This window comes from Danio rerio, chromosome 23 (assembly GCF_049306965.1).
Source record: "Danio rerio strain Tuebingen ecotype United States chromosome 23, GRCz12tu, whole genome shotgun sequence".
In the NCBI taxonomy this organism is placed as follows: domain Eukaryota; kingdom Metazoa; phylum Chordata; class Actinopteri; order Cypriniformes; family Danionidae; genus Danio; species Danio rerio.
Genome location: NC_133198.1, coordinates 22538840 through 22551107, shown reverse-complemented (window position 1 = coordinate 22551107; position 12268 = coordinate 22538840). Strand labels below are relative to the sequence as shown.

Below are 12268 nucleotides of genomic sequence, written 5' to 3'. Positions count from 1 at the left end.
TCAGACAATCGTGGTGTAATTCATGAACTGTAAATGATTGTTCTGCTACTACTAATGTGTATTTCGGCATTTGAGACCTTAAATAAGTCTCTTGTGATAAAAAACACTGATCGTTTGTGATTTATGACAATCGCTGTGCGTGGTGCTCTGACCACCGGTGTAGTAAACTCATCAAGGGTAATGAGCAGCCGCAGACTAAACTCTGAAGGCGGAGTTGGTTTATCTCCGTTTGAGGAGTTATTTAATTTCACTTCGTTATAAACAGCAGACACGTGCAGAAAGGCGGTTTGGGTGCTCGAGCACCTGCCCTTTTTTTCTCTCGAAGAGAAAGTTCTTCCTCCTTTGCACCCGAAACCCCAATCCACAACACCCACAACGCTTTTCGGCTTCGCGATCAACCCATGCCTCAATCGTTAACCAGATTAGTTAACAAGCACCAGTTTTGCCTTCAAAATCTTTTTCAACATGAACAACCAACTTTCTGTGGTACTGTAATTGCCCTGTGTGCTGTTCTACTGTGCTGCTGAGGGGTAGATGATGTCTGCAGCACAGAATGATGACGCATGTCGCTCAAAGATAATGTAAAAGTCACATGAAATCTGACTTAACCGTTCACACTGCAGTCGCATTGCAAAACATCAGATCTGTGTCTGATTTAAGACCACATATGAAAGTGGCACAGATCTGACCTGAAAAGATCAGATTCCATGCAGTTTGGGCAGTTCACACTGTCATCACCTGAGTCACATGAGGGGGAAAAAATCAGATTCGGGCCACATTTGCCTGCAGTGTGAACGTAGATTGACAATACTCTGGGGGAGGGGCTTGAAACAGACGAGAGTTTCTGCAGATCTTGTGTGATACAAACATTTCTAAATGAAACTAAATAGACAATTGTTGTTTAATTTTATTGGTTATTCGTATTATGAAATGTAATAGTAAGCTTGGCAAGTAGTTTTGGAGAATTTGATGTTTCCCCATTCAAACAAAAAGCCTGAGCATACTGCCCAAGAGGCGTTTCAAAGATGGCCGCCGAGTGAAATCACTTGCCTATAAAGAGACTTTGCGTAATCTCAACTGAAACTTGAAGAGAGAGCAGGGCATGTGAGATACTAGAAAGTATTTGACTGGTCAGAAGATTTGATGAGAAACTGAAGTATGAGGTGTCGTCCAAAAATCTTTGATCCATAGGCGGAAGTGACAAAGCTTTGGATGTTTATATCTTTTAAATGCAAATTGTCTATACAAGCTTTTAGATATCCATAAAAAAACATACAGTTACTAACATCTAAAAAATGTTGCTTTGTTTTGTTTTACTTCAAGGGACCTTTAACTAAATTAATTCTGTTGCTGTGGCAACCAGAACTGGTTACTTTTGCCTGAAATCACACTTGCATATCGCCTGCCAGCTGAAAGATAGACATATATAAAAATGCCTACGAGCATGCTGTTTCCAAAGCCTAAGTGAAATTAGCCAAAAGTTAACTGTGAGACAATCTAATATAGTCTATCGAATCTTATAAAAAACCAACATGAACGCCATGGCACAGCCACCAAAGAAACCTGAGAGGGTTTTATCAGAGGAAGTGAAAAAAAAAGTGTGAGATTGATCAAACACAGAACACTTGATGGCACGAGCTGAAAGAGGAAAATGGAAGTCATGTGATGATAATTGTTGAATATAGTGTAGTATAACACAGTTTCAGTTTAGTTTGCACTTTGGGTTTTAGGTACCATGAAGGTACCTCAGCTCAGCCCTGCTCCATAATACCATGGCAACAAAGAGTGATTAAAATCAAGCTGCCTTCATGACACTTAAAAACCAAGACTTGAGTAAACAAAACTGAATCTTAACTGGCTAGCCAGCTAATCCAGTTCTGTCAGGATAGTCAACAAATGCACACAAACAGATTTAGTGCACTGATAACAGGCAACTGCACTTATAAACCACAAAGATGAGCCACTAAAGAAATTAAATAGAGTTGCTTTAACATACAGCATGAATCAGCTAGTTTGAATTATACCTGCATCCCAAGTGTCCACCACAAATTCAGACTTGCAGAAGGTGTGCCCGGTGTGTAAGCCTGGACCGAAGGCCTTCACCTTACTGGCATCTCCAATCTCTGCCTGACTGATGGACAGAGAGATGGGACTGTTGCTCACATGCTCCCCATCCTTCATGATGCTAACCAGATGCTCACCAGCCTCTCTGGGGATGAAGGAGATGCCTGAATAACAAACAAAGAGCATGTCTATTAAAGTCTGACAGTGGTGCTGTGAACGAAAGATTTTTAACGCTCATCAGCTTTGGAGAGAAAATGTGCAGAGCCTGGACAAATGAATCTTTCCAGTGCTCATGTGTCTATTTGTCAGTATTTGTGGAGACTAACATAGGGTTAGCTATCAGTTACCAACGGTAAATACAAATCACAATAAATTTACATACATTCTCAATAAAATAAGCCATCTAACCCAGCTACAATCATTTAACACTAAATAATAGGGTTGCAATGATAAGTTGATATTTTGTGATTCATGCACCCATCCTTAGATTTTTGGGATGCATCGCAATTCTCTCTGGAATCGACCCTGAACTTAGTTTTTAAAAGCACATGGCACTCTAAACTAGTTTTTTTCATACACTCTTAAGCCTCGTTTAAATCACACAAATTTGTCATGATTTCGGCACGATTTCCTTGGATTTGTACACAAATGGGCGTCGTGACACAAGATTCCATCGCTTCTTTTCATGTAATGTGGCATAGTTCACAACAACCGATACCATGCCTGTGATGCCTCACAACATCATCGCAAGTCTAGCATGTTTAATTTTTTTCTTGTTCTTCACGATGAGTTTCATCATGTGGGTGACACTGTGCAATAGGAGCACATCATTTCTCAGTTATCTCTGTGGGTGCTCCGTTAATGCTCCGGTCAGGTGATCAAAAAATAGACTGGATGAGAACAAACTGTTGGAAGGATGAGTAAATATCCAGAGGTCTCTCATCCTTCCAACAGAGTTTCTTTTTCAGAGGTAATCTGGCAACATGTATTTCCTGCTTGTTCAAATTTGTCATTAAGAGTAAAAACAGTTTAATATAGGCTTCTCTGAAACTATAAATATTTCACTTTAAATTTTATTTAGGCTAGATTGTTATTTTATTTAACAAACCAACACAACCTCAGAGCAATTCGTGTTTTGGCACATATAGCGAACCTCTAATTTTATTTGTTTATCTTGTTTATAGATAACTGACCAACAAAAGATGCATTAAATTAAGATAAAAATTCTTTTAAAAAGTTATTTTATCCAGGAAAAATATATGAATTATGTTTTTGTTTTTGCCCCTCCACTACTCAACTGTTCGGGTGGATGATTTGTCTCAATCTGAGGAAAATAGGGATTTAATCAATGCTTTACTGTGATTGTATTACAAATCTCAGTTATATATTTACAAATATTTTAAACATGTCGTTATTTGAAAGATTATGGGCCCTATCATACACCCGGTGCAATGTGGCACAAAGCGCAAAGCAATTGTTGTTTGCTAGTTTCAGCATGAATGCATTTGCACTCATATGTGCGCTCATAGGCGTTCAGGTCTAAAAAAAGATGTGTGTTAAAGGCGCATTGCTTGCTATTTTGAGGAACGGCAATAGACCAATAGACCAGCTGAGAGGAGGTCTAAAGTCTATCGCAGAGCGTGTTAGTTGTGCGCCCCGCTTAAACATTGCTTAACACACAGGATGTGGAGCAATACACAAATATCTTTACAAATAAAAAAGAATTAAAGGATTAAAATAATACAACAATTATTATTTTCTACATACATATAAAAAACACCTCCTCCATGCCTTCTTCTTGGTTTTTTTTCCAGTTTATTCATGACAATTTGCTTTTGTATAATGTTATCATTATTAGCAGTATTATTTATTATATCCATAATTATATTTGTTTTATTAAAAACAAACTTAGATTTGCCCACCTGTCAGGTTTCAGACCATATGGGGCACAGCATGTGTTTTAGGATATAACTCAGGTTTTTGAGCACACTTCGTTATTATTTGCTGGAAATTAGAACTGAATTTACAAATAGTTTTGAAACAAATCTTTGCGCTTAACAAACAAATTAATTATGTAGGCTAATGGATGTCTGTGTGTACAACACGTTTTCTTATCCACAAGAGTGAAAGTGAAAGTAAAAAATGAGGAGACTCATTCTACATTCTCCTGCTGCAGATGGTCTGTTTAACTGTTTTCTCACTAGTGAAGTGTTCAGTTTTTCCACTTACAAAGTCCTCCATGCAAATGCGCTGTTGTGACGCAACTGACTCTAAAGGGAATGGGAGAAGAAACTATGATTGGTTTATTTACAAAACACACCTATAACTCATTAAGAGAATAAGCTCAACTCTGTTAGATTTTCCGTCCTTAAAATAGCAAAAGAGAATTTTGACATGCCCTTAATGCTTATGCGCCCTGCGCTTTGGACTTTGTGCCGAGATTGTCAAAATAGAGCCCTATGTCTTGAGCATCTGATTTTTCCATGCTGCTGCTTGTGCTTTCATTTTCTCCATCTCACTCGTGGCAAGTTCAGGCGAGAGATTGTTTAATAAGAAACCCTGACAGGAAAATATATATTTAGATTTCAAAGAAAATGTCTTCATTTAAAAAAAGAAATCATAAGTTTAATCCTATCAATGTAATAAGGAATGCCCTTAAATAATGTAGTCATTAGTTGTCTGCAAGCATCAGTGTTTATTGTGATTGAAATAAGATAAAAACAATTGAAATTGAGATAAGAAATATTGTTATAGCAACACTTGTGACTGCTTTGGGAAATAATGCTCGCTGTAGGCGTCACAAGATGACTGATCGTGAAGGAACGTGTAATCTGTTATCCAAAAAAAACAACAACAACAAAAAAACAAAAAAACACATATCTGACATTGTGACTTTCTTAACCGACAATAAAAATCGTGTGATCTGATCGGGGCTTTAGTGAGTACGAACAAGAAAAATTTTGGTCATATACTGTAGGTAGATAAAAGTATATGCACTATGGCTTTTATTCCACTTGATTAACAAAGTTTGGATTACACTATTGTAATTAGCTTAAATATTTTCATGAAATTATTAACTTTATTAACAATTGTTTTATGTTCAAGTGGTGTGTGTAAGGATTGGGAAAAAGTGAGGCTGTTTGTAAAACATGCAGCGCCATCCGGTGGTTAAAAACTAAGCCCAGAATCAATTCAAAAAACGCAGAATGGACAAAATTGATTCTCGATACCGAATGCATCAATTTATTGTCTCAGCTCTACAAAATAACAATAAGTTACAGTACAACTAATAAAGAAAGTAGTCAAATCTTGCTGTACTACAATACAAACCAGCTTAATTAAAAATAATATTTATAATAAAATATTTAATACAAATGGAACATATATTTTAAGAAAAAAATAAAAAAAGTCGTTCGAGTTATTGCATGTGCTGACCCACCAGGATGACATTGTTTAACACAATTAATTGGACAATATATTTCACAGTAAATTTTACCTTTTGAAAGCATAGTTATAAACATTTTCCCCAATTATGATTGATAAAACTGTCTTTGTACTTATTGAAAGTACAGTAGATGAGTCTACTCATCTTTTAATACTGCTTTTTATTTTGTATTTTATTTAGTGCAGATATTCAAATGTACAGTATGCACAATCTGCACTGCATGCTTTCCAAAGATTGACACTAAATAGTTTAACAATAATTAGGGTTACATTATTTACAGGCTGCTGATTTGTAATGTACATAAAAAAAAGCATTTTTTCGATCCTCTACCTGCCCTAGTCAACCAAAATTTGATTTGGTCCAAGAACATACCTGCCGTACATGTAGTGGAGACTATACTATCAAATGGAGAATACTTTGAAAAACGATGTGCCTGACTTAAGGATGTGGGCTAGCTTAGCGCTTAGGTTATGCTGCAGCTAGTGTATAGACCCTTTAATGCATATCAATTCATTTATTACCAGGAGCAGCTGTGTGTACATGAATAGACGGCTCACCGAGATGGCTGTCAGCTTGTGTTTTCAGTAAGCAGGGTACATCATTGCCTGTGGGCGACATAATGCTAGCGGAGAGCTGGCTAATGTCTTCTTCGGTGATGTCCAGGGTAAAATCGACCGCACTGCCCAGTTTGACCTCTGACTTTCTCATATGTCCATCTGTATTGGGTTTATAAAAACTATGCATGTATTATTTAATGTTTGAGAATTATACTGGTACACTTGTTTGAGGTTTGTTACCTGTAATTTTGGCCTTGAAAGGACTGCCTGGAATAGGCACGTCATTATGTTGAACTTGTATCTCATAATCTCCAGGCTCAGTTGGAAGGTAACTCACAGAACAAGTGCCATCTTCATTGTCCAAGCAGTGCACATCAGCCTCAGACGGACCCTCAATTGTGATGTCCAGTTCACCTGAACAAGTAAAACAAATGACTTCATGTGAAACATGTGGGTTCTGGAAGTAAAAATATATATCCATCTTCTTTAACAACATGTTATTGTGTTTTTGAGTGCCGATAAAGTGGACTAGTTCAAAACACTTTCCACTTGGCTGTGTCACGGTTCTAGGCTCTTTTGAAAATTGAAAATTCTGTGATCATTTACTCACCCTTTACTTGTTTGTAAGTTTCTTTCTTCTGCTGAACAAAACAGTTGATATTTTGAAAAAAGCAGGAAACCTGTAACTATTGACTTCCATTTGCTTTTCTGACTGTGGAAGTCAACGGTTACAGGATTTCAGCTTTCTTCAAAGTATCTTCTTTTGTGTTAAACTGAATAAAGAAACTCATAAAGGTTTGGAACCACTTGAGGGCAAGTAAATAGTACATTTTTATTTTTAGGTGAACTATCGCTTCAATGCACTAACAATATATACAAAAAAATGTTCACAGTCTGTTATTATGGAACAACAAAACAAATGCTCACTCGAGGCTGAATCCTCCTGACAGATGGTGAATGTTGCAGTCTCATTTGCAATTCCACACACAAGGCCACGCCCATAGGCCACAGGGCTGCGATTAGCAAGACTATTTGCATAATATTGCAGTGGAAGTTCTGCAGGATTCAGAGAGAATACATTTTAAAAACAGGTTTTCATTGTCAATAATGTAACATTTCTAATATAGTAATATTGCAGGTTTCAACTAAATTATACAATGTTGTTGTTCTTGTAAAGGGGCTTTGACTCAGTCTACACTGCATGCTATATAAATAAAGGTGACTTGGCTTTAATATTTAGGGGTTGTGTTATATGACCATCATAAGTTATTATGCATTCACATAAACTTCAGATGAACTAAATTTTGTGTAAATTGAGGTATATACAGTACATCATCTAAAAGCAGATAGAGCTAAAGATAGAGCAGTGTTTGACAGAGCTACATATTTAAAAACCTTGGATCTAAGGGTTAGAAAAAAAATTATATCAAGAAAATAGCTTTTAAAGTGGTTTAAATTAAGTTCTTAGCAACACACATTACTAATCAAAAATTATGTTTGGATAGAGTTACGGAAATTGAAAAATGTCTTGATGGAACAAGATTGTTACTTAATATTCTAATGATTTTTGGCTTAGGATAAAAATCAGTTATTTGGACAATGTATTTTTGGCTTTTCACAAAATATACCTGTGATCCAGTGTCACATATCACAAATATTTTAATTAGGATTAAACTTTTTTTTCTACTTAAATTTAACTTAAACTAGACCTGAAAATTAAGATAAACTAAAATTAAAATTTAAACTAAACCCAAAACTAAACTCAACTAAAACTGAACCTTAAACTAAAATAAAACCTAAACTTAAACTAAACTAAATTAAAAAACTAAACTAAACCTTAATTTTAAACTAAACTAAAACCTTAACTTAAACTAAACAAAAAACTAAACTAAACTTAAACAAAACTAAACCCAAGCCAACTAAAGTAAAGCTTAAACTTAAGTTAAACCCTAAACTTAAACTAAATTTGGAACTTAAAATACACTAAAATCTTAAATTAAACTAAACGTAAACTAAAACCTAAACTTAAACTAAACCAAAAACTAAGCTAAAACTAAACTAAAACCTAAACTAAACCAAAAACTACACTAAAACCTAAACTAAACCAAAAACTAGACTAAAACCTAAACTAAACTAAAACCTAAACTTAAACTAAACTCAAACTTACACTTAAGCTAAACTAAAACCCAAACCAAAAACTAGACTAAAACCTAATTTTAAACTTAAACCTTAACTTAAACCTAAACTAAACTAAACTAAACTAAAAACTAAACTAAACTAAACTAAACTAACATTTGACATTGAAAAACACATACATTTTTTGAGGGAGATCATGTGCAATCTAACCTGGTATATCATTTTCTGCTGATTTAATAAGGATTTGATGAAGACCCTCCTCTGAAGGATCAAACTTCATAACGACAGTCCCATCTTTATTATCAATCATGTCAGGCTGTGCTCTCTTTCCAGACGGCGTGATCACCTCTCCTGTGAATGCCATTAAAATAATGATGCGAGGCTGCGATCATTAAAACGAACAAGTGAATCTCCAGCAACAGCTCACCTGTAATTTCACCTTCACTTAAGTCTCCTGGCAGGACTATATCACAGGATATAAACCCTGCTTGATTAATGGCAGCAGGAGGGATTGCATTCCTGCCCTCAACCTGATGGGAAATAATGAAGAATGTATGAATTGTCTCAAGGACTCAAAACATTATTAATCTGACTGAAATTAACCTTGAAGGAACTTCACATTTATACCTTGTTTTGAAAACCCCTGTACCCACTTGAAGTGTGAGAGGATGGTGGCTGGTGCCTATAATTCATGTCACAGTTAATTAAGAGATAAACAGAGCACAAATTAGAGAATAATGAACTAGGATATTGAAGGAGACTGATTAAAGGAGACATATTATACCCATTTTCAAAAGATCCCACATCCGCCGAATATGCCTGACAAGTTTCAGGTCAAAATACCCTTCAGATCACTTACAATATCATATCAAATTTGATCACAATCTTTGTGTGTCCCTTTAAACACAGATGAGCTGTTGCTTTCCAGGAGAGGAAGGATAATTACACTTATTCTAATACTCCAAAAACAACAAAGCAGGTCATCATCAATGACTTACCTCCCACAGCCAAAACATCAGAAATGGTTGGTAGTGGAATACACTGCAAAAATGCTTTTCTTACTTTAGGTGAAATTTTCCATCTTGTTTCTAGTCCAAATATTTAATAATTCTTGAATCAAGAAACATTTTCTAGACAAGCAAAAAAGAATAGTCTTGTTTTAAGAAATAATATTATAATAATATAATATAATAATGTAATATAATAAAAAAATTAAAAAATTAAGTGTGTTTTTCCTTAAAGGGGTGGTCCAGAATGTAATTTTAAGGCTTGGTTGTGTTTAAAAGATGCAAAGCAATGTGTGCTCATGTTTGACTTGAAGGAAATCACATTTTTTTTAATATATCTCAATTTGATTATACACAGCTACTCAGCTAACATAAAAACGACAATTTCCTAGTTCCTCTGAAAGGCCCGCCCTCAAGTGACTCTGATTAGTCATCGTCATAATGCACTGCTATTCGCTGTGTAAACAATCAGTCAACCTCCTGCCTGCTCTCTAAAATAAAATCTGAAAAGTGTTTGTAACGAGTGACAATGGGGTGCGGCTTCTTTAAGTGCGTTTGCCATTGTGTGTGTGTGTGTGTGTGTGTGTGTGTGAATGTTGTCTGCATCTATGTGTGTGTGAGTGAATGTGTACTTTCTGTAACAAGCGCATGTTCATTCTGTAACATATCGTGACAGAAGAATAAAGCACAAGATGTGGGATGCTACCTGTGTGAGCCTTGATTTATTTTTCTGCTGCTACATGAGTCAGGTGAGCTATCCTGTATTTTTTAACTCTATGTGTTACACGACGCCTTTCACATTTATCCGGAATATGCAGGTGTAAGTAACATGAATCATCCACTTATCTTTTGTGACTTCATTATCTGAGATGTGAAACGCATGGAAAAGCTGCCTGAAGACAATCAATGCAGTTGCGCACACACATAAGAGACAAAAACGTGCTGGTTGAGTGTGTGTTTGTGTGTGTGTTTACAGCAGTTTGACTGATAAATATGTATTTGTAGCTAAATCGTTTGCCCGCAAAGCAGCATTTACCATTGTTTACATTGTTGCTACAGGATACCGCTAACACTAGACACTACATGTCATGATCAATTTTAACAAATAATTACTGGTTGTAGTTCACAGCTTCTGCTTTGAGGAAATTTTAGCCGAATCCAGCACTGAACTGGGAGAGATTCTGCATTATACTTGCATTATATGACATAACATCACATATCGTGTCTTTCTACTGTCATCCTCCAGTTTTTTACTGTGCCTTCTGTCTCTGTTCTTCCAGTGTTTGTATCCGCGTCCTCTGGATAACATTGAAACAGTCTTAAAGGAGATTGGTGTTGTGCCAATCTTTGTGCATGCGCATTTAGCTGCAGCAAAAGTAAAACTAGCGTGTTTTAAAACGTAATTTGTGCTTAAGCAACAACAGTAAAGCAACAGCTCACTTCTAGATTTTGTTACTTATTTAAAATATGTTGTTTAATTGTGAGTTTCACAAGCAGTTTTTGAGATTTCAGCAGAAGCCCTATTCATTTAGATAGGACTTGAATATTGGAATACTGTCTGGAGGTGTTGCAATAATGGCCACAGACTGTCCGTAAAAGAAACGTTGATACACATCTGTGTTTAAACAGCTCATACATGTTAATTTTCCATATTCACCCTATTCTCCGCCGACGAGCGGGCGCTGCCATTTGAATCTTTTTGGCTTGAGACTTCCGGTCTCATTCACTTCCATTCATTTTTTGACGTTAAAAACTGCTCATTACGCTGCTTGATGTTGCAATTTGATTTTTTCTTATTATATTATTCTACTTGGTCTGTATAGTCATGCAAACATTTGTTTGTAGAGCAATTAGTTTGACCGTTTTCTGCCGTTTATTAATCCTAGTCATTTCTCCCATAGGCGACTGAATCGGAAGTTCTAAGACAATCGCGAAAACAGGCGCACTTCCGGATTTTAGAATAAGGTCAATAGGTCTCCTTTAATGCATATGGTCTGGACTGCAATGGTCGTCTTACCTTTGAAAATCCTCCAGTGTGGCATTTCTGACCGCTGAGGGTTCAGGTGTGTGTGTTGTTGCACTGGTTGTGTTCTCATTATTTAACACTTCAACATGATCTGTTGAGGTAGAAATCAATAGCACTACAAACAATGTTTCTTTTAAATTCACATCAATTTTAGCGTATTTTTCATGCAGACTAATATTGATCATATATTCCATGTCTTACCATCAGCTTTCAACATCTCTGTCCCTGAGGCCTCGTTAGTGTTGCAGCAAGTTGTGAAAGTCTGAGGAATTTGAGCGCTGACACGTTCCTCTAATTGTCTGCTACAAGCTTCATTTGTATTAATCACATGTTTGTCATGACTATCAGCGTGAGGAAGGACATGAAACCTCAAAGGACTGTAAAACAAGTAGATCACATGTGACAAGTGTTAAACATTCAACCACAACAACACCACCAACCATACATCAGTCCTTTTGGAATTTGAATGAAAACTCATTTGGAGAAGTGAGATATTAATCTGGATATAATAAAAATGATATATATAATCTTGGTATATTTATAAAAAAAAAACATATTATAATGCATTTGTTTCAATCCAAAAAAAGAGAAACTGACCCAAATATTTATCAGGAATAATTTATGAATATACGTTGCAGATGGACGAGTATCTGCTGCAGCAGTGATTGGTTCAGAGTGTTTTAGAAAGAGTATTCCCAGACAAAGCTCAATATTCAGAGCTAAAGCTTGTGCACTAATTTTAGCTTTAGAATAAATAGAAAAAAAACAGCAACTCCAGTTTTTAATTTGCACAGATTCATATCCTGCCTACAAGCACTTGAATCTATGAAAACGGATCATCCTATGATTTTTAGCATAATAAAAAAAGTTGCTACTTTAAAGGAAAAAGACTTTGATATTATGTTTTGCTGGATACCTGGTCATATGGGATTCACTGGAAATGAATGTGCAGATAAAGCAGCTAAAGAGGCCCTACAGTTGGAGAAAACAGAATGTAAACTACCTGTGTCTGATGTTAAACCTGTTTTAAATC

The 12268-nt window shown here is 35.8% G+C and overlaps 1 protein-coding gene across 6 annotated transcripts in view; it reads right to left on the bottom strand.

Annotated features, from left to right (window-relative positions):
* flnbb (filamin B b) overlaps positions 1-12268 on the bottom strand; it is a 47798-nt gene that overhangs the window by 7687 nt on the left and 27843 nt on the right. For 4 of the 6 annotated variants that reach the window (XM_068216890.2, XM_021469933.3, XM_073938803.1 and 1 more), the window contains 9 exons: positions 11437-11612; positions 11227-11326; positions 8830-8884; positions 8630-8732; positions 8413-8553; positions 6994-7122; positions 6307-6480; positions 6067-6225; positions 2025-2228 (listed from right to left, as the gene is read on the bottom strand). In XM_068216890.2, the coding sequence (XP_068072991.1) occupies positions 2025-2228; positions 6067-6225; positions 6307-6480; positions 6994-7122; positions 8413-8553; positions 8630-8732; positions 8830-8884; positions 11227-11326; positions 11437-11612 (1241 nt within the window). Of the gene's footprint in view, positions 1-2024; positions 2229-6066; positions 6246-6306; positions 6481-6993; positions 7123-8412; positions 8554-8629; positions 8733-8829; positions 8885-11226; positions 11327-11436; positions 11613-12268 lie in introns of all 6 variants that reach the window. The other 2 variants (XR_012398459.1, XR_012398458.1) reach the window with 1 other exon arrangement.